General features: G+C 45.9%; 1 protein-coding gene across 11 annotated transcripts in view; it reads right to left on the bottom strand.

Annotated features, from left to right (window-relative positions):
• Positions 1–25,385, bottom strand: part of sws (patatin like phospholipase domain containing sws) — a 281,522-nt gene that overhangs the window by 73,537 nt on the left and 182,600 nt on the right. For all 11 annotated transcript variants that reach the window (XM_070522534.1, XM_070522554.1, XM_070522558.1 and 8 more), the window contains exons 24-26: positions 22,899–23,017; positions 22,440–22,596; positions 4,911–4,974 (exon numbers count right to left, since the gene is read on the bottom strand). In XM_070522534.1, the coding sequence (XP_070378635.1) occupies positions 4,911–4,974; positions 22,440–22,596; positions 22,899–23,017 (340 nt within the window). The remainder of the gene's footprint in view (positions 1–4,910; positions 4,975–22,439; positions 22,597–22,898; positions 23,018–25,385) is intronic.

Raw genomic sequence — 25,385 nt, 5'->3', positions numbered from 1 at the left:
TGCTCAACGTGGCTTGCAGTCAGTGCTGGCAAAATAGATGAAAGAATGAGTGCAATATTTGAAGCATTTCAAAAGTATCTGCATTACAACTATGAGGGTATAAGGCCGAGCAAGTCATTAAGGACTTCAAGTGAAAGTAATCACCATAAATAAAAACACTAATGTCTTATGTTCACTGTGGTGTTGCGATGGTCTGTTATGGATTAGGATCATTCCAATTTCAGATGACATTTTTCATGGTCTAGAAAAATTTCTATTAGGATTTTACTGCATTACACAACAACAAACAAAACAAAGAATAAAGCAGCTTTTTCAGACCATGAAAAATTGGAAGTTGACTTGTTTTTCTTGGTATCAATCTAAAAGGAGAAACCTAGTCATGTGGATATACACCGTCGAACTGCTGCATCTCAGTAGCTCCCCACAGCTTTGTGGAGGCTCTGGGGTGTTTCAAGGCTTCATTGTTGCGCTCACAGTGCACATAGTGCTTCACCAAATGCTTACTGCTCATATCCACACAGACAATACATGCATAGACATTGTGATGTGGGAATAAGCTTTGTGAGCCATGGAAACAATCTCTTCACCTAAATAGTTCAAAACAATCCTTTCTCTTGTGTGATAAGGTGCAAGAACAGCAAGGAAATAGCTGTATCAATATGTCAAGTAAGTAAAAAGTGGCTGGGTAGTGCACCGCCTTGTGCAATATCACATTGCGTGTGTTGCCCGTGATGTCCCGTGTGAGGTACTACTTGAAAGTCGGCTTTTATATGAAGGCGGCCCACTGAGCAGCTTTAATTAATGCTGTATGAAAACTTTTGAAAGAGCTCAAAATATAGGCATACATATATACCAGGGGTGGAGGGGGGGGGGGGCAGGAGAGGGCAAAGTAGGCCAAAGGAGGGTTGCAAGGTGCCTGCAAGATGCGCCTTGCAAGCCTGTCACCAGGCGGTCCAAAGCAATTTTAACCTTCCACCACTTGCATCGTCCTGTATTTGTTAGGGCCTTTTAACCTATCTTTAAAAACAGAAGATTCATTTTGTTTTTTATAATTTAAATCTGTTCAGCATTACCATTTCAACAATTTTGTGGTCAAACTTAGCGACTCTCTTGTCTTGTCTCTTGTCTGTTCAGCAGCACTTTTTTATAAAGCAGCCGACAAATTTTTTGATGACTTCAATGAACAATTGGCAACATTTTAGCTACTTGAAAGTTATAAAAGTTGCTTCAAGAATGGCCCTCTAGAATGCAGTTCATTATTCAAAAGCTACATGTAAGCAGCCAAAACTTGCTGCACAATGCATGGGCTCCAAGACCATGATCAAGAAATGGTTGCCTTCACATTGGTAGCCCTCACGTTGTAATTGAGCTTCACAGCATGGTGGTCAATCACAGACTGCAGGTTGTGCTCACAAAATTGATGTTTTGTTTTTCTATTCTTTACAAAACCTATTTGAATGGGTTGAACTGCTGTGGCTTCTACGACACCACTGAATCAATTCGATCGTTGGACATTTGCAGTGTAGCAGTAAATTAATTTACAAATACCGATTAGAATAAATTTTATGTATACATTTAGAACACAGCAGGTGAATAAGGCAGATTGATATATAGAAAGGCATAAATATCGGAGCTGCTGAGTTCGTTCATTTGAATCTGAACATACTGCTTTCGTTTCTCATGGCATTCAGACCAATCGATACTTCACGGCAGCTTTTACGTGGCTTTGAACATGCAGTGAACAACTTGCTTTTATCGAAAACATGGAGAACCTGAAAATTTGACAGATCATGTAGACTATGTGCCTTTCATGCTCTTTTGAATCATGTATTTGTAATTTTACAATCTGAAAGTAAACGCAGAATATAAGCTGTCATCGTGCTTTATGTAAATATATCGGTAAGATATCAACCACGGGTTTAGAAAAGGTTGTTCTACATTTACTGAGCTAGTTGAAACTGTTCATAATTTCATAGTGGCAATTAATAATGTTAACAAAACTGACAATATTTACGGATTTTCAGCAAAACATTGGTGTTTTCCACAAGAAGTAACTTTATAAATAATTGAAGTCCTCAAAAATACACAATCGATAACCTGGTTGTCAGCCTACCTAAGAAACCGGCAGCAATATGTTGTTTATGAAGACCACTCTTCAGAACAACTTTTAGCAGACTCTAGCATCCCACAGTAATCCGTACTTAGGCTGCTTTAATTTCTCATATTCAATAATGATATAGTAACAGATATTTTAGTTAAAATTAAAGTGTAAGTTAACGAGTGTGTTGCTTGCTCGTAGATCAAAAGTGTTTCTGACTTACACAAGTTCAATCAGGGCTCCCAGAAGAATATTGAATAGTGTCAACACCGGTAAACAGAAATCAATTTCGCAAAGAATGCTTTTATGACTATTACTCTGGAACAAAAACCTTTAAAATTTAGGCATTATGCAGATAATCTGCTTCTAGCTGAAACAACTAACTTTAAATACTTAAGACATTCAATCAATCACACCCTTCATTGGGTCAAAATACATTGACCACATTACGGCTAACCCAAACCATAAATTGTTCTTTCTCCAGAGCTTCAAAATTATCAACCCCTGCTTTTTGGTTGCTAGCCTATAATACTAGTATTGTCTTACCACTAGTAGACTGTGCTTCTAAAATCTGGGATCCTTTTACTAAAACTGATATTGACAAGAGAGAGAGATAGAGAGAAGGCTGTCCACTCTATATACAACAGTTTAGCATGCTCTTTAATAAAAACTCTTTTGGCAAAGCATCTGGATACACCACCAGATAAAAGCATAATTCCACATGCATCAATTGCTTCAAGTACTCCTTCCTTCTGACAGTGAACTAGTGGAACAGTCTAACTAATGATAAAGTTCTTCAAGTATTGACTGTTTTGTTTAAAAACTAGTGTCATAAAATCGTGTTCTTTTATTTCTTTTGTACGCTGTGATTTCTATCGGATTTGCAGCATTTCTGCAAAATCCCCAGTAGATAGTGCAGTATCAATAAATAGATGAGATAAAAGTCCTCTACACCCTGCTGGTAAACTCATTGTTTATCAGTAATCCGCTGCAAGGCCATTAGAAAAATGTGAAAAGTTCAGGTGAATGATTTACTTCACGTAAGTTATACGACAGTGTCCCAAAACGCCTACATTATTTAAAATCCACTTGACAGTTTTGGTGAGAATTGTAGCAACATTTTGTCTCACTTCAGCAAAATGCTTCAAAAGTTTTTGGCAACATTTGCTAGTAATGGTTCATTTCTCGCAATTGATGATCAGGTCTGTCAATGACAACTCTCAACTCTCCTCTGGTGCATTTCCTGACTTCTTTAATTGCAATATTACACACACACACACACACACACACACACACACACACACACACACACACACACACACACACACACACACACACATATATATATATATATATAGAGAGAGAGAGAGAGAGAGAGAGGCTTGCCCCCTCCCCACTGAAAAATTTGTTGGTACGCCACTGGCTCAGAAACAAAGCAACAACATTTTCGGTAGGCCTTACCAATGTGAGCCATCATTATAACATATACAAATAACAAATAACAAATACAACTGCGCTAGGAAAATGTTACTGCCACCAAAACAGCTCTCTTGTGGTGGCAGAGACAAAGAGAACATGACAGCACTGAACTTCAACCTCGGCATGCTCCAGTGCGTCGCTCACAGATTTTACAAAGGTGAGTGTAGGAGAAACTATGAAAGTTAGGTGTAGAGATCAAACCATGGATACAGACACTGAGCAGACAATAAAGCATTGAAAAACACCACCTTAAAAGTGTTCACTGTCCATATTCATCAGCAACTTTCTAGCATCCATGGTGTAACTATTTGAGATGAAGTGACGCCCATTTAGGGATGTGTGTTGTGCTACAGCACACCAGATCACACATTGGGCAGATGCAACATGCCTGACAAAGCAAAATTTTATTCAGAGGGCATTATTGCACTGAAATGCAAGCTATGGCAAAATTTTAACTGTCAACTTTCTGTGCTGATGGCTTAGTCAAAGCCTATGAAACTAATTACGTTCTTAAAACTACCTCATTATTCAACTAGCTTTACTGCACAAGCCAGGTAAAAAAAAAAAAGTCACTGCCAGCATCAACAGACTGTTTCAGCTCGGCTATTTCATTAAAAAAAGCATGCGGGTGTTCTACTTGCAATCCCCAGTACCTTTCCGATGTAAAAGCTGATCGAACCATGAGTTCATTTGCATGAATGCTGCCTCAACATACAAATTTCAGCTGTTCTTGACAACAAGAGTGACATAAACATTATACACCACTTAATGAGATTCGTATTATTGAGATAAACTGTATTTTGTACATGCAATTATTTATGGACCTAAATGTTATGAATTATAAGACTGTATCATTACATTTACTTATTAATTTTAATCGAACAGTTACACAATTTCATTATGGGGTTTTAAGTGCCAAAGCCATGATCTGATTATGAGGCGCATCGTAGTGGGGGACTACAGATTAATTGTGACCACCTAAGGTTCTTTTAACATGCACCTAAATCTAAGTACATGGATGCATTTGCATTTCACCCCTATCGAAATGCGGCCGCCATGGCCAGGACTTGGTCTTGTTACCTCGTGCTTAGCAGCGCAGCACCAAAGCCACTAAGCAACCACGGCAGGTCAAACACTTACACATACCTAGTAGTGAATGCAATGCGGAAAGTTACAATGAGCTAACATTTTTTTATACCATTCCAAGAATATTTACTAGCACACAGCTAGCTATAGGACAGCAAAAAGTCATACAAACACAACATTGTATTGCATTAGGCTATATGTTACCTTTAGCCTACTTGCAACAAAAATACAGAAAATAAGTCTTCACCAGTGAACCAGGCAGTGATTGGGTAGGTAAGGTCCCACAGCTGACTCCAAGGCGATGTCATTCTCTACAGAAAAAACAAGAGCACCGCAGTGATAGTTTACATTCAGCACGGGCCCCATACCTACATGAATTTATTTACCCAAACAAAACATCAAAGACAGAAACATTTCGCATACAATGTTTACTTTAAAATATCAATGTTTACTTTTACATACTTACATACCCTGTCATGACAGCAAAGGAAAAAAACTCAACTGACAATCTGTTACATTTCAGGGGCAGTGTGCACAATCAATGGCATCACATTTATGCCGTAGCACCACAAGTATGTGACACCCACAAACTTCCTGCATTAAAAATGTGTTGCCTCCAAGACATGTCTAAGAGGACTAACACTAAAAAAATCGGTTTCGTACAAATCGTGCTAGGAGAAAGTGGGAAAAGTGACAACTAGGTGATCTGTGATAGCACCAATATGGTGTCATGTTCCCTTTTGTTGCTATTTTTCTGAAGTTTCTGAAATCATTGAGTGTGTGCCAGGTGCAGTGCATGTAAAGGATTAAATTTTATTGCCACACATGGCATAGTCTTTCAAAATCTTAAAGGTAGGCATAGTGTATTGGCACAAATGAATGCAATAAAAACTTCAAAACCTTTGCAAATTATCCTATGTTTAACTACTGCATGTTTTTAACAACACTTCTTTTAGCAGTGGCATTAAAAAGAAATAAACGAAATCAGTAACCACAATCATACAATTCAGATTAAACGTAAGCATAACAGCACATGAACAACATTACATATATATATATATATATATATATAGAGTGTCCCAACTATCATGCACCAAGATTTAAAAAAATACAAATGCCACATAGCTGGACAGAACCAAGATAATGTTGTTTGCCATCGCTTGGAGATACTGAGATTACTTTCTGCGTTCAGCCCAATTACATAATTAGTCTTAATTAACTTCTCAAATATTATAATTAGATGAAAAGTGTCAATGAGAAAATTGTAGAGCAACATGAAAAACTCCCGATACAGTTTTCGCTTGCTCAATGCACGTTACATAAAAGTGTTTTTTCGAGCATGAAAGAAGACCGCGAATACATGGAAAATTGCTATACGACTGGCCGCTTGAGGCACATGAAGAGCAGCAGCAGCAAGTGGCAAGCAAATTCCCACCGTGCTACTTCTTGCTTCAACGTGAACTAGGTGTGTGAAAAGACAGCACACATGTAGACATAAGGCATCTCAGGTTGCCTAGCCTTTGCACCCACTGCAGATCACCTCTAAGGCAAGGCACACATGGCTGTGCTCAGCCACCCCGTGTGCACCCATGGCCGGAGTAGTAGAGGAGGTGCACGCTAACCTGTCCAAAGATGTATTTCAAAGATGCTGCAGGTTAAAAGAGTGAATAGCTCTGGCCACGTAACAACTCAACAGCATTTCACTCGCATGAAATTCAGAATGTTGTGGCATCGAGATAAGAGGCGAGATATGAGTATGAAGAGTGAAAGCTGCTATCTCACGGCACCTGAACTAGCAAATGAATGCCATTATAGCTACCAGCAAATCTTGATAACAATGACAACAGGTTGCAAATTTCTTTCTTGTGTCTCTGTTGCTTCCAAAAGCACTTCAGCTATCACATTTGATGATAATCTGCTCAGAGCTTAAGAAAACATGGATTTACTTTCTATTGCTGCAAACAGGCTCTGTAGCCCAAGTGAATTACCTAGGTGGGTATGATTTCCAGTGCGCTGTGTGTGTTGGAAACACAAGAAAAGGCCGGTCATATTTGTAAAAAATTAGTTTCATAGCACACTAACTAGCAGGTGTATTCAGAGCTCACAAAAAATCTAGATTCATAGATAAGCACATTTTTCATCTGCATGAACTTGATAATCTGTAGTCAGGGAGCATTTTGATGCGCAGAAATCAGGAAATGGAAGCCTTATAGTAGTTTCAAAGAGACTGAATTAATTAATTAATTCCGGGGATTTATGTACCAATTTTGATCACTAGGAGATCTTTAAAATGCCCCCAATGCACGGGGCACAGGTTTCAAAGAATATGCCTGCAAATTCGCCTAGACTGCACACATTGGCAGTACTCCCTGTGTGGGAACAAGCAGCTTTTGCCATTTAAATCTTCACAGTTCAAGCCGGTCAAAAGAATCATTGCTAGCCTATGCTTTGACAATACGTGCAGGAAACCATATCATACCTGAATTTGACCCTAGTAAATTCGGAAAATCTGATAATTTGGACTTGTCCTCTGGTCCTCGCAACTTGTTAATTAGGATGTATTTGCCCGCTAACCAGTTGATTCAGACAAGTCTTGAGGCTCAGAAAGCACAGACTGCCCCAAATGTGTTCCGCAAAACAGCAAAAACAGTGTTAGTATCCAACCAAAACGAAGTGGCGGAGTCTGCATCGCCATAGTCATCAGTGGAACTCGTACATGAATCGAAATTCTGTCACACTTCGTGCCTATTTGTAGCATTATGGACTTTATTCTTGCGCTTACCACCGTGCATAACATTGTGTTGGCCCGGTGCCTACATAACTGCATACAGCCGAACCCGGCTATATCCAACTCGCAGAAAAATGCCTATCAGTTCAATATAGAGCGTAATTCGATAGAAGGCTGCTAAATAATTGGATGTCATAAAAGCACATACCATTTATAAAAACACTTTATTGATGAAACTATCTCAGTTTCGCATGAAATAGTCCTGCATTTTCTTCCACTAGGACAATTTCGCTGCTTGCGACGCACACACTTCTCCACATTGTCTAAGGAGCCGGGGCAGCTGAGGCCGCAACCTTCCGCATTCGTGCAGAAGCATCGGACTAGTGCGAGCACACCAATCACTTCGGAAGATGTGGGCAAAGGACTGTCGTTGCTTTCCTCATTGTGCCCACTTTCATTTGTGCTCGGTATGATGCTGGCAATGTAGTCTTCATTTTCGGGCTCTCCCGTGGTAACGACACCATCATTTGCAATCACAAACTCATCTACCGCCGATTCGTCAACAACTTCCAGAAATTCTGACAGCTCGCTCCAAACTTCGGCAACACCGGCAACGGCTTCGTCGCATTCATCAGAATTTAGTCATCACCAAGCACGCGGAAGCTGGCATGGCTGAAGCAATTTCGGATGAACCACTCATACACGGCCGTGCGTATGCGTCGAGCGCCACGGGCATCGGGTCGCGAGTTTGGTCGCTTTAGCCCTAATCACCCCCTTTTTCTTCAATATCATGCTGAGAGTGCTCCTCAGAATCTCGCACGCTGCGGGGACATCCGACTTCTCACTGCATTCGACCCGATTTATGATTTCGAACTTCACGACAAAAGGCAAATTCTGCCACTTCATCACAGCAACACTGCAGGAGAAGGCCCGCAAGGTGCATACACAATGAACCAGAAAAGCAGCGAGACAACTCGCACTTTTGCCATTTTGCACAACGAGGGCACAAGAGCCTCTGATTGGCTGTCTGAGCAAGTGCTGCAGGTGGGACAGGATAATTTTTTGCAGGGGGGCATCGACGGCTCGCTCGACGCAGCATGGTCACGGTAGGGTGAGCGGTTGGATGGAGCCGCGCCGCCGGGTTTCCCTGCTACCGCGAGGGAAAGCCAACTTCTGGGGGCACTTTTCCGACACTTGAGGTTCGATATATAGGGAGTTGCTGCTATTTTTCTTCTATGTAAGCGTAAGTTTTGCTTGTATACTCATTGTAGCTATACCTTGTCCAGAAATTGTTTGTTATATAGAATAATTCGATGTAAATGGGTTCGATATAGTTGGGTTCCACTGTAGTCATAATCCATGATCGTGCCGATTGCAACCACAGTTTCGTCCACAGCAGTTGAAGGACACAGTAGTTTCATTTTGACTCAGTGCTCTCGTCAGCCGCATGCCTTTAAAACTGCATGGTCGCCGTTTATGATTGTGTCGATAGTGGCCACAGTTTCATCCGCAGTGGTAGCGGCAAACACTAGTTTCATTTTTACTCAGTGCAATGACTGCTCGTGCAATGCCACAAACACTGAGGAAGCTGTTGAGGATGAAGAGCGCCGTCTATATCATGATGGATGGATGATCTGTTGGCGACAAGCTCAGTAGTGAAAAAGTAATCAGTAAGTGCGCGCGGTAGTGAAATGCTTGACTTGGATGAAGATGGTGCCGCAGCTGTGCTGCGAAGGAAGTCGTGAGGCCTTCACAGCCGCGAGCGCTAATCAGTCAGGCGATATGAGAATTGCAGCTTCCTTACTGCTTTTGTGCAAAATAGAAACAAGATTTGCATATTCAATCAGGAAATAAAAGTTGTGTTGACGTAGTAAGCATTTGCTTGCTTATTGTTTTCTTGATACGTTCGGTAATTCGACATTCTGATAATTTGGATATTTTTTTCGATCCGTTTAAATCTGAATTATTGAGATTCTACTGCACTAGAACTGCAGCAAGGAAAAAAAAAACAGCAAAACCTGATAAAAGTGCAACAGGTCAATTTACTGGACAATATACAGCACTCTTCATTTAAAACTGTCTCAACCCAAAACAAGCATTTAAGCACACATTGCAGAGGTGGTAGAATAATGCAGATGAGTCATGTTCCAAAGTGAGCATTGATAACAGGGTTGCGCAAACAATTGTGTCTGGAAACCACAATAGGGCAGAGCTTGGCATCAATGCCACTATCACTGCTACCATCCATGGCAGTGGAAAGCAGTCTAAAACAGAGACATTTGACAACATCGCTTGTAACTTGATCAGCCATTGCCTTCACAATTACAACAGTCTTGGTGCAGGCACATGTGTAGTTCTGTACTTTCATTGATCCGGGGAACATCTTCCAGAACAGATCGCTGGTGCAGTCAGTCACAGCGAAGGGAATGTTATGTTCTATAAGGAACGTTGCAAAGAGGCACTCAGCTTTAGCTGCAGAATAATCTACCTCTGAAGTAAAAAAGCCACCAACTTTTCATTGCTCTCAACTTTTGCTCCGTCCTTGAGTTTCATCATGTTCAGGTGGCCCAAGATATCCTGCCGACTAGCATGGAAAATAATAAAGTCACGACGGCACATGCTTCAAAACACATACTTCTCCCCCTTGCGCAACTTCTGAATGCATGGGAGACTTCTAGTATAATATTGTTACGTAGGATGACGCAGACGAAAGGCTATGTACAAATATATTTACAAGGAAAATACGCTGCGCTAGGCCAAGAGGCAACAGCCCGCGCTAGCATCTAATCGTCGTCGTCGTCTTCACACTGCTGGCCTTTCGTGATCGCACATATTGTGCCGTAGCACTACCCCCGGCTGCAAAAGCGCCGTCCCGGAGCGACTAAAGATCGGACTCGGAAGCAGTGTAGTAGGCCTTGAGCCTACTGACGTGTACGACATCACTAGATGCCACAGGAGAGGACGAGGTTGAGCCCACAGGAGCAATTTCGTAAGTCACAGGCGTCACCTGGCGCAGCACGCGGTAGGGCCCTGTGTATCGCGAAAGAAGTTTCTCTGAAAGTCCGACGTGACGAGAGGGCGACCACAGGAGCACGAGTGCACCAGGTGAAAACTGTACGTCACGATGGCGGGCGTTGTACTGACACTGCTGAGTGGTCTGTGAGGCCGTAAGTCGAGCACGGGCAAGCTGGCGTGCATGGTCGGCGAGGGCGATGGCGTCGCGCGCATACTCGCTTGTTGAGACCGCAGCAGGAGGAAGTGCCGTGTCTAGGGGCAAGGTAGGTTCGCGACCGTACATGAGATAAAAGGGAGAAAATCCGGCGGTGTCGTGCCGGGAAGAATTGTACGCAAATGTTACGTAAGGAAGGGCAATGTCCCAGTCGTGGTGGTCCTTGGAAACGTACTTGGCCAGCATATCGGTAAGAGTACGGTTTAACCGCTCTGTCAGGCCATTGGTTTGAGGATGGTATGAAGTAGTCAGTTTGTGTTGAATGGAGCAGGAACGCACAATGTCAGCGATAACTTTCGAGAGGAAGTTTCGACCACGGTCAGTAAGCAGCTGTCGCGGGGCGCCATGAAGCAAGATAATGTCACGCAAGAGAAAGTCCGCGACGTCAGTGGCGCAGCTGGTAGGGAGAGCCCGAGTGATAGCGTATCGGGTGGCGTAATCAGTCGCGACGGCTACCCATTTGTTCCCAGAGGATGACGTGGGAAAGGGACCGAGCAGGTCTAATCCAACACGAAAGAACGGTTCCACAGGGACGGTGATCGGCTGGAGATGACCGGCAGGTAGCACCTGAGGTGTCTTCCGACGCTGGCAGGGATCACAGGCAGCAACATAGCGTCGAACGGAGCGAGCGAGACCAGGCCAATAGAAGCGGCGGCGGACGCGGTCGTACGTGCGGGTTACCCCAAGATGTCCTGCAGTGGGTGCGTCATGCATCTCAAAGAGCACAGCCTGTCGTAGAAGTTTTGGCACGACAAGAAGAAGATCAGGGCCATCAGGGAGGAAGCTCCTTCGGTACAGAATGCCGCCCTGGAGGACATAACGGCGAACGGATGCGTCGGTAGGTGTAGAGCGCAGACGCTCGATGAGTACTCGCAGCGATAGGTCTCGGTACTGCTCATCGGCGATGTTAGCGAAGGCAGACACAGAGAAAATGCCGTCGGCGGTACTACTGTCGGCGTCGTCAGGCTCGTCTACCGGGTAGCGAGACAGGCAGTCAGCGTCCTTGTGTAGTCGGCCAGATTTGTAGGTGACAGAGAACGAATATTCTTGGAGGCGTAAGGCCCAGCGACCAAGTCTTCCTGAAGGGTCTTTCAATGAGCATAACCAACAAAGCGCGTGATGGTCTGTGACAACGGAAAAGGATCGGCCATATAAGTATGGGCGGAATTTCGCAACCGCCCAAACTAGGGCCAGACACTCACGCTCAGTGATGGAATAGTTGCGCTCCGCGGGTGAGAGGAGCCTGCTGGCGTAAGCGATAACACGGTCGTGGCCACGCTGGCGTTGTGCTAGTACTGCTCCAATTCCGTGACCGCTAGCATCAGTACGGACTTCGGTAGGCGCAGAAGGATCGAAATGGGCCAGAACGGGAGGCGTTGTGAGAATGTCGATTAGATGAGAGAATGCAGAGGCCTCGTTATCGCCCCACTGGAAAGGAGAGTCTTTTTTCAAAAGGTCGGTTAGTGGTCGTGCTATGGCGGCGAAATTCCTCACGAAACGGCGGAAGTACGAACAAAGGCCGATGAAGCTGCGCACATCCTTGACACACGTCGGAACAGGGAAGTGCGTAACAGCATGGATCTTGCCTGGGTCCGGTTGCACTCCGTTCGCGTCAACGAGATGTCCAAGGACGGTAATCTGGCGACGGCCGAATTGGCACTTCGATGCGTTGAGTTGCAGACCGGCTCGCCGAAAAACGTCCAGGACTGCTGAGAGGCGCTCGAGGTGCGTAGCGAACGTTGGGGAGAATACGATAACGTCGTCCAAGTAGCACAAGCACGTGGACCATTTGAAACCGTGAAGAAGGGAGTCCATCATGCGTTCAAAAGTGGCAGGAGCGTTACATAGGCCGAACGGCATCACCTTGAATTGATAAAGACCGTCGGGTGTCACAAAGGCAGTCTTCTCGCGGTCGAGATCGTCCACGGCAATGTGCCAATAGCCGGAGCGAAGGTCAATAGAGGAGAAATAGCGAGCACCGTAGAGGCAGTCAAGGGCGTCATCAATCCGAGGTAGGGGGTACACGTCCTTTTTGGTAACCCTGTTAAGGTGCCGATAATCCACGCAAAAGCGCCATGAGCCATCCTTCTTTTTTACCAGCACAAGCGGTGACGCCCAAGGACTACATGACGGTTCAATAATGTTCTTGGCAAGCATTTTGCGAACTTCTGCGTGAATAACTTGACGCTCAGCTGGTGACACTCGATACGGGCGGTGATGAATAGGAGGGGCATCGCCGGTATTAATGCGATGTTTGACAGCTGTAGTTTGGGCTAAAGGACGATCGTTAAAGTCAAAAATATCGTGGTAGGAAAACAGAACGCGGTAGAGTTCACGAGCGTGCTCGGAGGGCAAGTCGGGCGCAATCATTTTCCGTAAGTCAGCGATGGAGCAATTTGTCGACTGCGATGGTAGAGAAGTATCGGATGAAGTGTCGTCTACTGCAATGGATGCTACTGAGTGATCCTCGAACGAACAAAGCTGGGCCAAAGACATCCCACGTGGCAGCACTTGTGTCGTCAAGCCAAAGTTGACCACTGGCAGGCAGACGCAATTCGCCGTAATAGATAAAACTGTATGGGGTACTGTGATCCCGTGTGTAAGGAGGACGTCTTGCATAGGAGCCGCGATGTAGTGACCGTCGGGGACTGGTGGGGATGACACTAGGTCAACGTAGGTCAGTGCCGAAGGTGGCAAGCGAACGAAGTCGGCGGAACTGAGGCGACTGGGGTGTGGTTCAGTAGGATCCAGAACAGGCAGGTCAAGGCGGAGAGTACTGGCGGAACAATCGATGAGAGCAGAATGTGCGGAGAGGAAGTCTAAGCCGAGGATGATGTCGTGGGGACAGTGGGCGATGACTGTGAATAGCACGATTGTTGAGCGATCGGCGAAGGAGACGCGGGTGTTACACATACCAATTACGGGGGCTGTTCCGCCATCGGCGACACGGACAACAGGCGTCGTGGCGGGCGTGATAATTTTCTTGAGCCGGTTACGAAGGTCAGCGCTCATTACGGACAAATGCGCCCCAGTGTCTATGAGAGCAGACACGGAAACACCGTCGACGTGCACGTCAATAAGGTTCAGATGAGTGGGCAAAGTCAGTAGAGGATTTGGCGGCGTAGGGAGCAATGCAGCGTCACCTCGAGGCGCTGCATCGTCTAGTTTTCCGGCTGGGAGCGGCGCCCGAAGGGAGTCGGCGAATAGGAGCGACGGGGCTGGGGAGAGCGAGATTGTCGTCGTTGGGGCGAAGGCGAACGAGAATAGGGACGGTTCGTTGCAGGAGAATCAGTGGCGGCATTATCGGAGCGTGCGGCATAGGGACGAGAAGGGCCACCTGAGGGGTGAGAGTAGGCAGTACAAGTAGACCGGATTGGGGAACTCCAGCGACTACGACAGTGCCGAGAAATGTGCCCGATTCGATGGCAGTGGAAACAAATAGGCTTGTCGTCAGCAGTGCGCCACTCAGATGGGTTGCGGAAACGTGGTGGGTAAGAAGATGCGGGACGGGGCGAAATCGAAGAAGCCGGGCGGGTATCAGGGCGATGGGCCGAGCAGATGGTGTGAAGACCCATGTTTTCAAACTCCTGGCGGACAACTGCCTGGATCAGTGAGACCGTGACTGCAGATGTGTTGGTGGGACTGGAGTCGAAGGCAGCCGGATAGGCGGCCTCGATCTCACGCCGGACGATCCTGGTAACATCGGCAGTGTTGTTGGGACGAGGAGCGTCGGCACAGGAAGATGTCGCTGGGGTGTTGGGCAGACGGGCAAACTGCTGGTCAATACGTCGGCTTTTGGCGAGTTCCAGGCGGCGGCACTCTTTTATAACAGCATCCACCGTGGCTACGTTGTTGCAAACGAGCAAGTTGAAGGCGTCATCAGCAATGCCTTTGAGGATGTGGGAAACCTTGTCGGACTCAGTCATGTGGGTGTCAACTTTGCGGCACAGAGCCAAGACGTCCTGAATGTACGTGACATAGGGCTCTGTTGACGTCTGCACACGGCCGGAAAGCGCCTTCTGCGCGGCAAGTTTTTGACCGTAGGGGTTGCCGAACAAGTCTCGAAGCTGTGTCTTAAGTGAATCCCAACTGGTGAGCTCATCTTCGTGCGTGCGATACCAAACTCGAGGTGTGCCACCGAGGTAAAAGACTACGTTGGCGAGCATAATAGTAGGGTCCCACCGGTTATTGCGGCTGACGTGTTCATAGAGGCTGATCCAGTCATCGACGTCTTCCCCATCGTGGCCCGAGAATACGCCAGGATCACGGGTAGCGGGGAGAGTGATGTAGGTCGTCGAAGGGGCAGCAGGTGTCGGAGCTGGCGGAGTCGGGTTGTCGTCGCCGGGAGCCATGAAGGAAGGCTCGACGTACCGTCCACTGCGAAGCTCCGTGACGAGGTACAGGGAACGTCCACCTCCACCAGATATGTTACGTAGGATGACGCAGACGAAAGGCTATGTACAAATATATTTACAAGGAAAATACGCTGCGCTAGGCCAAGAGGCAACAGCCCGCGCTAGCATCTAATCGTCGTCGTCGTCTTCACACTGCTGGCCTTTCGTGATCGCACATATTGTGCCGTAGCAATATCAAATAAACACTTGAAAGGGCCCCTTTTCACATCGTGCAAAGTTATGCGAGCATACCGCAAAACCAATGCACACGAAAAACCTCACGGATGAAGAAACACAGCACGAAGCTATTGAAACATACACATGGTGCCATGCATAGCTGCCAGAGAGAAATGTCTATGACGATATGAAGTCCGGAGGTGAACAAGCGCCCTGGTTGGCTTCACCAAAATGTAAAGGCATCAAGAATTAGGTTGTACAAGGCAACAAGCATGCAAAAGCTAGAATTCGCCTTTTTCATTTTCCTGTGCTGCCCTCTGCCGCACGCCACTGAAAACGTTTTGGAAGGGTCCCGGGGCTTTCGCCGGTTCATTTGTGTACCTGCGCCCACAATGAGTACTTGTCGATTTTGCGTTTTGTGGATTGTGAATCATTATTAATGGATTCTTCAGGACAGCATGTCGTTCCTGGAAGCCATGTAGCACTAACCGACTACTAGGTGAGCAGGCCTGAGTGTGCTGTTCTGCGAACAGTGCAGCCGATAAAGGCACGCCGAGTTCCGTTTGGCGACACGCCTGCCTTGGAATTTGTCACTGATTTCTGCACTTGGACATCACTTTTTGTATTCTTTTTGCACATTATTTAGACATTTTGCATATTCAAGAAGTCTGAGCGCAGCCTTCTGCATCGGATTTATGAAAGCGGTGCACTTGTTTACATTGACATTTACAGCTGCAGATCGTTGTTATCGAATATTGTGGAAAAGGTGCATCACTGATATGAAATAGTGTCAAAACGTAGCAAAACATGCATATCTGCACATATGTGCCGTGTTGTTACACCCCGAGACGAGTCAATATGAGCGGCCGAACCACTTAAACACGGCTACTGTGTTCCATATACCATATTACGGGCTGTTAATTTATTTCTGATTCTCGCTTTTCTTTAACTCCATCATACTTATAGTTTTAGCATGCCATATAGCATTATTAGAGAAAACTGTGCTCGCATAAGTGCTCACTTGTAGGCCATGTTGTTCTGTCACTAAAACGTGCGGATGCCATCACTCACACGGCGTTGGTATAACTGAGCAAGGCGGTTGTTTATGCTGCTGTATACCGAATACACAGTCTCGTTTGCCACTTGACGCAGAAGCCAACAGTGCATTTCTGAGATTGAGAAATGTGTTAGCAAAGCAACACGTCCAGACCCGCCCATGTACGTAGCGAATGCGACCGTCAGCCTACAGGTACGGTGACGTACAGATGTTGGCACAGCGCTGTGTCACCGCTTACCGCTTTTTGTGTACGTACCGTGCGAAGTGAAGTGTAGTTGATTTCGAATTGCTAAGGCCAGAACTGAACTATAAAAGCAGTTTCATTAGACCTAACTGCTTACGTTTCAGTTCAGGTCCGCCGGTAGCGGGTGCACGAACTCGACGGAACCACGTTAACCTGCGCTGAACAGGATCGACATTGGTTCAAACTTCATGGGCACGGCTTGAGAGGGTTGGAGCTTGTGCATTTCAACTTCGTAGGCATGTTTTGACCCACTTTGAGCGTGATTAATTATATATACAGGCGCAGACACTGTCGCTATCGTGTTGTCTGTTCGACCGCCAATCATACGGGGTTCGGTCGAACGATGGTCGGCATGCTGATTTTGCCAGTGCCGTCGACAAGAAAGCCCGTCGCAGTACAACTCGCACTCATTGGTTGCAACGTTGTCAACCTGGTATGATAAAATCGTTTCAGTGATGCACAATAGTGGGTCAATCGTTGGACTGAGCGACTTGTCAGTCTCCTATCGACCCAGTGTTGGCGCGCCTTACGAGTACGTGTAGTCAGGCACGCGCTGCCACCATCAGCAAGTGAAGGCTGACGCTGCAAGAAGACTTCGTCAGTAACGTGATGTACTTAAGTGTCGCCCAGGTGTAACACACAGGTTTTTCGTTAAATTTGCTAGCCATCAATGACAGGCGGCAACTACGTGGCTCACAGTGCAGTCCAGACAACTCGAACGATGCCCTGGCCGCTCTCTCTTTTAAAGTGGAGTTGCGGTATTACGTTACACACGTTTTCGGCACCGCACCGACCTCGAGCTACCAGTAGAGTTTCAGCTGTTTCAACACGGTACACGGCACGAGTGTTTGCAGCAATGCGCGTCCGAGCGCTTTCTTCTTTTTTTTTTTCGGGGGACTTTCTGTCGCGCGGCCACGTGCGCGACCCTTCCAAATCGTTTCTCGACTAATGTGCTAGAGCAGGGCGCATGCGCCGTCGCGCCATGAAAGAGGCGGATTGTCTTGAATGTTGAAACGCTCGCTGGATTTGGCCCACATTTGCTCATGAGAAAGAAAGTTCTCAAAATGCCAGATAAATTATTCCAGTATCCTGCATTTAGATTTACATCTTTAGCTCACATTACGCACCCATTTTTGTATCTTGAAGCGAGAGCTAGTCCAGAAAACTCGCCTTATGAATGCCCGTGTAAAGACATGCATGTGCAAAAAAGTGCTGATGCAGTTGGTCTTCGATGCCCTGGCAAAAAGTGTGCACAAGCTTTGTGAGTATGGCCTCCGCTGTGCCACTTTGTCCACTGTGCTTTGGTCTGCTTTATGGAGGGAATTGGGTACATATATTTTTACTGCGACACCAATTTATATGTACACTCCAGGCGCATTTCTGCCATTGGCATCGTCGTCGTTGTGACGTTCCATATAAAGTCCAAAGGTGATAACATCATTGGCACACACTGTATGCTGTACGTGCAAGTGAAAGCGTGCGAGGGGGAACTGATGATGATGGCTCAATCTCGCGTGTGCAAGGGAGGAAAGTGGGAAGTAAGCGCGCTATCTTCTGTCACGTGCAAGGCGCTGAGAGGAGGGGAGGGGGGTTTCTACTCCGGCAGCGGCTGCGTATGGCATGGACACATGGCCACTATCTTGAAAGCAATCTGCGATAGGGACAGAGCTTACCGAGTGCTGATGCTGATATCTTCATGTGCACTGCGTTCTCACCATTTAGAATGCGTTGAAGCGAGAGGCAGCAAGAAGGTCAATTTACTCGCTGCTGCTGCCGCACTTCTTCATTCCACCGTTTTGACACTGAGTGTGCACGGTCATTGAGTGGGATGTGTTTGTTTGCTTGTGCGCGCATGGCACCATGCTTGTTAATTTAGTTAGTAAGCGAACGTTTACAAGTTAATAAGAATGATAAAACTACTATCCTTACTTCGTGTAGCTGTCTACCAATTGGCTATCGCAATCGATGCTTTGCCTTACGGGTGAAACTGCGACTTTATTCGTTGAAACCCTAAGGTCAGTGGAACAAACGAGTCCCACTTTTCGAAAAAGCCAAGTAGTGTCAGTAGGACAAATGCATCCCACTTTTTAAAACTGAATGGTTTATTGTACAGAAATTAAATTAGTTGCGAACTACTTTTAAGCACATCATTTAGCTATATATAAATATATAAAAAAAATCAAGAGTTGTTCACGAGGGAAGTAGGCAAGAATAATTTTCATAGAGACCCTCGAGTGTTAATGGGGCATATACGTTCTACTTTTTAAAAGTAAATGACTTGGTGCAGAGAAGTGAAGTTTGTTGCAGACTACTTCTAAGTACATCTACTCATGCCATGCAAAAGATTTCAAGAGTTTTGTAAAAAAAAATATACACTGTCCTACAAAGGGTAAAGTGATGTGAAAAAAAAAATAACATTATGGGTGTCATTACAACTGTTGTAAAGAAGGTTTAAAAATCAAGCATTTTATAATAAAATCGTAAAAGTTGGTAGGTATGCATATAGCCACAGCACAACCGCCTGGCACATTCAAATATTAGTGGTGAAAGTCCATGCTTAAGAAGTTGCTTCCACATGAGTGCACCAACACTTCGGTAACTGGTCACCCAAGGTGACGGTATTAAGCTGTTGTTCTGCCTGTACATATGATTTCATACAACATGAACAAGCTAGCAGAATGCACCAATGCCAAAGGTTATTTTTTCTGATGCTCCATTTAAGTTGGGTAAGTTCTGCAAAATTACCTTTCAATTTGCAGACAAAATGGGAAACTGCAACATATGGCACAGCAGATGCTTTGTTAACTGTAGAGAACGTACAGTGTATAAAATTCATTTTTTGTGTGGAAAGTTTTCTATATTCCAGGTGAGACATTGTCTAAATGATTCACTTGGAGAACATGGAACCATGAGACGTAATAGCAGCTGGCTCTCAGTGATGTGATTGGTCCAAGCCACTTCGAAGCACCTTTTGGAGCAGCAAATAAACCTTTTGGAGCAGTAGCCAGGCAATCATTTTCCCACGCAAATATTTAGACTGACTAGAGCAGTATTGCCATGTTCTCCTACGAGAATCGGCATTTGCACATGCGAATGTACTATATGGTTGTCTAAAATAACCAAGAAGATGAAATTCACTTTTCCTGTTGACAGCTCTAAGTTTTTTCAATCACAAACCTCCTAACATACAAACACTTTCTGAATACTGTTCATATTAGCATGTTTTTCAAGGAGGCTTACCCCGATGCTTCAGTTGCAGTATCCGATACAACATGCCAGCTGAAGCAAAAGCTTAGGTACTGCCAGAACGCAGATTAATTTTCAGGGCTTTCTTTTTAGCATCGGAAAAAAACCTGCTGATGATATTTGCACTTTCATTACAAGCTGGGTGTTGCAGTTGTGAGGGGAAGTCTACCTGCTGTACTCATCAGTTGATGGATGGAATCCTTGGGCATGTGGTTCGTTGCAGTTGTGGGGATGCTAGACTCTCACACGTCCCCTGATGTTTTTCCTGCATGGCTCTTATGTCTCTTGGAATCTGGCTTCTCCGTGTAGCTAAGCGCCAGCGGCGGTCGATGTGGTTGCAGCATATTACGAGAGATGGCGTGACTGTTGCGCTGCTAATGCGACCTAACAGAGGGGCTACTGAAGCGTGAAAGGGAGTAGGTCTTTCCTCTTTGGCTCGGGGTCGGCGAGCTGTGGGACGCTTCACGTGCTCGTGGGACCGTCCTGTGAAAGACGTAAGAGCAGGACACTGGGAACTGACAGACACAATCGTTCGAACATGCCACCAGTCACGTGGCCGCACACGCAAACGATTAAGCATTGGTGTCTAGCATGAGAGCAAACACATTCGCTCGCTGTCCGATTTCGGGGAGCCGGACTTCCTTGATTTGTTGCTCATTGGCATGTTCTATGGGCAGTAACTTGGCTAGCAAGCATTATGAAAGGTGCAATAAATGCCCTTTTGATTGCTTGCACTACTATGTTACCGTTCCTTTGTACCAAGAGCACATTTCAGACCCCACATCTAGTGCCCAACGTGGGGCCTCTCGGGTCATCGGATGACAATTTTGCTCAGTTCGAGACAAGCTTTCTTTGAACCGAAGCATAGGCCTAGCATAGATTTTAATCGCTAGCGTCGTCGGCAAGCTTTCTTGAGTGAGGCGACACTTGCTGTAGTGTGAACTTTTCAACATGCTAAGCCTTTTCGCAAGTGTTTTTAAATAACATTCATTGGCACGAGATCCACATGGTTTGCATCCTGGGACAGTGAGGCCTAGTGCCCACGGAGCATTGGCAAGCCTGAAGCAAGTCAGTATGGAAGCCTCATGGGTGGTCTGAGTTTCTTATTTAAACAGCACCTTCCATCTCTTTTACTCTGGGAGTCATGGCTCTAAAAGCAAAGTGGCCGCGGGCCACGGGTGCCGCTACAGGCTGTCTGGTATTGCGTCCTGGCACCGGACACTCTGACACTGTTTGGGACACTGGGCGCCGTCAACTCGGATGCTGTGTGCACAGAGCGGGGTAGGACTACCTCACAGAGCTGACGTGTCCTAGCAGTTGCCTGCTTAGCGCGCATTTTGGGTGTTGTTTTGGGATGCCGGTGGCTGTCACAGTAGAGACTCATTAGGCCTACGGCTTTACGAAGCTGTTTGTCGCACGTGGAAGCACACAACCTGGTGGAATGTGGCATTGAGGTGGCACACTTTGCTTCCCTCATTTTAGTTAGCCTCACACGAATTGAAGTCACTAGTTCAGCTCAAGAAAGCGAACTTTGTTCACATGAACTTAGCATCTAAATAGCTACCTGATCTTTTGCTAGCCAAATTAAACATCGTACCACATGGACGATGCGCATGCAGAATTTCTCTCCCTTGCACTACTTTTATGTTTGTCAAGTTTGTTGAGTACACAACATGGGCAGAGTCATCCCTGGTTTGCTGTCATGTGCACATTCCCTGCACTGCTGCCCCAGACTACGATCGGTCCCACTCCAGGCAATAGAGGTGCCTGTGGCCAGTGCGGTGCAGCAACTTCAGCGGCTGCCTGTGTCTGGCTAGCAACCTTCGACAGCTGGGGAAAAGAGCCGGCAGTCACCAAGAGCTACTATGGCGCTTGCCAGTAGGACGTGTTGGTGCAAGTAACACTTGCTTGGGCCGACTAGTAGGTCGCTGTTTCTGGGATCCTGGCCTGGAGTCATGCTGTTGAGTCTGCAGAGCTGCTGCTGTGACCAATGGACGTGTGCCAGCGGTGTACCCCAGAGACACTGTCGGCGTGGCCACTGCCGCATGTTCTACCACTTGTTCGTGAAGCACACATTGATGTTAGACCATGCGACAAGTTTCGGTGGAGTATGTAGTGATTTAAGGTTAGGGGGAAGAGCGTACTTTCCCACACAGTTTATAGAATGCAGGGCCAAGAAACTGTTCTGGCCTTTATGCCTGAAACTCACTCTGCAAACTATAAGAGTTGCAGTTATGGAAGGCTCCTATTTAATTTGGAGAACTTTTTTAACATGCAGTTTAAGTACACAAGTGTTTTTGCATTCCATGCCCACTGAGACCTGGTTGATTCAGCCAAGACTTGATATCACAACACCTTTCTCTCCTCAGTAGCGAAATTCCACAGGCACTGTGCCACTGCAGCAAGTGGAAAATTAAATTATGGGGTTTTATGTGCCTAAACCACGACCTGATTATGAGGCATGCCGTAGTGGGGGACTCCGTAAATTTGGACCACCTGGGGTTCTTTAACTTGTGCCTAAATTTAGGTACGTGAGTGCTTTTGCATTTTGCCCCCATTGAAATGCGGCTGCCATGGCCGGCATTGCAGCGGACAGAGTTCCTGTTGACGAATTCATGTGAATACAACCAACATTCATAACGAACAGGAAGTACAACTGGCGTCCTTGAAAAAAAAAAAAAAAAAAAAACTGCTCACAAACCTTTGACCAGTGGCGGCCCTTTTGGACGAGGGTGATGACATCTACCTCTTGGCACCAGAGGGCACCAACCAATGCTCCGATGCTCACACCACCAACCATGTCGATGGGGATGCCTGCCTCGTAGATGGCTCGAATCATGCCTACATGTGCACAGCCCCTGGGTATGAGTGAAAATATTTATAACAACAAATAAAAACAACTAAGAAAAAGTTTGGTGGGCATCACCAAATAGCAATTTAGTGCAGACATGGCCAGCTGAACCAAGCAAAACATGGGCACATTTCTTTTGTATATGTAGCCAGTGCTGAAGTTTAGTACCTTGTGTTTCTTTTATGCTTGCTCCCACAATTACAGGCTGGTAATTAATTATTAGTAGCATCTTATGAACTGCTAATTTTGTGATTTTTCTGGCTTCTTTCTTTAAAAGTGCATGCAACTAACTTAGTATTGTTGGCCTACCTGGCTCCCCCACCTCCCAACACAAGGCCAATTGACGTCCCAGTGAGGAACCGTGCCAGGCGGGCAAAGTCCGAGTGTACATTCACAGTTCCTTCTTGAACTTTCTTGTACACCTCCATCTGGGCATGATATCAGGACAGACAATTTTTCAATATCACAACACGAATTGAAACACAGCATTAGTAACTAAAAATTGATGGAACCTTAAAGGGCTCTGAAGAGGAATATTATGCTAGGTTGCATTGAAAATTGCACTTCTGCAATAGGAAAATAACCACTCTTATCATGCGAGGAGGCTTGCGGGCTAGAAATGATGCAAAAATGAAAGATGGGTGCCAATGCCGTTCTAAAATTATCTCACCAGATTGTATTGTCATCATGGGTTTTGACAGTGCTTGCTCTGGATTTGTTAACCCCCTCTGTGTAAATGACCTACTGGTGCGTTTCCGTGTTTCTGTCCTGCCATGTCACTCACATACATGTACGTTCTCCACTTTTTCCACTGGATGAGCACAGACACACGAAGTTGGCAAGCTCTAAGGTAGTTCCACCATCTGTTTTATCTTCTAGAAGCATATTTCCTCCTCTCTCTGGGTTTTTGTTAGCACGTTGTGGGACCCACCCCTTAGGGGGTGCGGTTGTGCCATGCACAGCGCGCACATCTGTAGATGATAATGGTGACTCCCGGATTTTGTACAGCGCTACAACGATTCTCCATTCAAATATTTGTGCAGTAGTGCAAGACCACCACTCTTACATATTTCTGCCATCTGTTGTATGTTTATAAACATTAAACTTTTTTGTTTTGTTTTCTTCTCACACAGACTTCGAAGTGCCATGCCTACTTTCCAGAGATGAGGGTGCTCCTTTTGTCGGTGTGCTTTCTCCAGGATGGCTCTTCCCTCTGTCGTGCCTCTTTCATATTATCGCAGTACAACGTGGACAAAAGACAGGGAGACGGTCTTCAAGAACAACAGAACAACCTGTTAAAAAAAAAAAAAAAACAGAGGCACATCTTCTTTGTCCTCGCTCAATCTCTCTGACCTACTAGACGGAGTCCGTTAATGTGCCCAGCATCGTCGTCGTCTGCATAGAATACAGGTGTCAGTTGTCCCTCCTTAAGATAGCATCGCTCCGATGCTAAACCAGAAATGTCACTGGTGGAAGTAAGGGTCTCTGGTCTAGTTATTCGCTTACATACGGCTTCATGCGACAATGTACGGTGAGCGCGGCGCCACATACAATTGAGACTATCTGGAACGACCTCGTACGTGACATCACTGAGTCGCCACAATACTTGATATGGTCCAAAGCATCGCCTTAGCAGTTTTACGGAGAGGCCTCGTTTCCTTCCTTATGGGTGTCCAAACCCACACTTTGTCGTTGACTTCATAGGTTACTATTCTACGGTGACGATCATAGCAGCCCGCATTGTAGTCTTGCTGCTGGCAGATCCGCAAGTGCGCGAGCTGCCGAGCCTTTTCTGCGCGTTGTATAAACACATCGGCGTCTGTGTCAGTGTCGCCAAATTGCATGGAAGCATCGCATCCAACATCATTCGTATATCTCGACCGTGAACAAGGGTGAACGGAGTCATGCGCGTCGCCTCTTGTTTTGCCATGTTATACGAAAAGGTGATATAAGGTAGGATGTCATCCCAATTTTTATGTTCAACATCTACGTACATTGAGAGCATGTCTTCAATTGTTTTGTTTAGATGCTCTGTTAATCCATTGGTCTGTGGATAGTAGGCAGTTGACTTCCGATGAGCCGTTCCACTTAGCAACAAGACGTGATCTAAAGGTGCAGCCATGAATGCGGTTCCTCGGTCTGTTATTACGATGGTTGGTGCGCTGTGTCGCAACACAACATGCTCAATGAAAAAGCGCGCCACCTCGACTGCTGTGCTTCTTTGGATTGCCTTTGTTTCAGTGTAATGTGCAAGATAATCGGTTGAAACAATAACAAAGCGATTCCCTGCAGTAGAAGTAGGAAGTGGGCCCAACATAGCCATTCCGATTTGATCAAATGGTCTTTGAGGAACCTGGACGGGACGTAGGAGGCCGGATGGTTTCATTGGAGGTGACTTGCACCTCTGGCAGTCGAGACAAATGTGAACGTGATGTTTCAGAGCGGTGGTAAGTCTTAGCCAGTAGTACCTTTGCTGCACTCTGGCCAATGTTCGCGTATAGTCTAAGTGACCAGAAGTCACCTTGTTGTGACAGGCTCGAAGTACTTGCGTACGAAGAGCTGCAGGAATGACGAGCAGATAGTGGGACCTACTCGAAGAAAAGTTTCTTTTGTAAAGGACTTTGGCCGGTAAACAAAACGATAACAGTGCTCTTGTGAAAACTCTAGGTGGTTTCGCAGATTTTCCCTCCAAGTAATTGATTAGTTCAAGCAACTCAGGGTCGTTCCGTTGTTGCACAATGGCGGATGTGTCCAGAACACAAAGAAATGCTAAGTCTTCTTCTTCGGGTGGAGCAG

The sequence above is a fragment of the Dermacentor albipictus genome, chromosome 1 (assembly GCF_038994185.2).
Source record: "Dermacentor albipictus isolate Rhodes 1998 colony chromosome 1, USDA_Dalb.pri_finalv2, whole genome shotgun sequence".
NCBI classification, from domain to species: domain Eukaryota; kingdom Metazoa; phylum Arthropoda; class Arachnida; order Ixodida; family Ixodidae; genus Dermacentor; species Dermacentor albipictus.
This window is presented reverse-complemented; position numbering and strand designations above follow the sequence as displayed.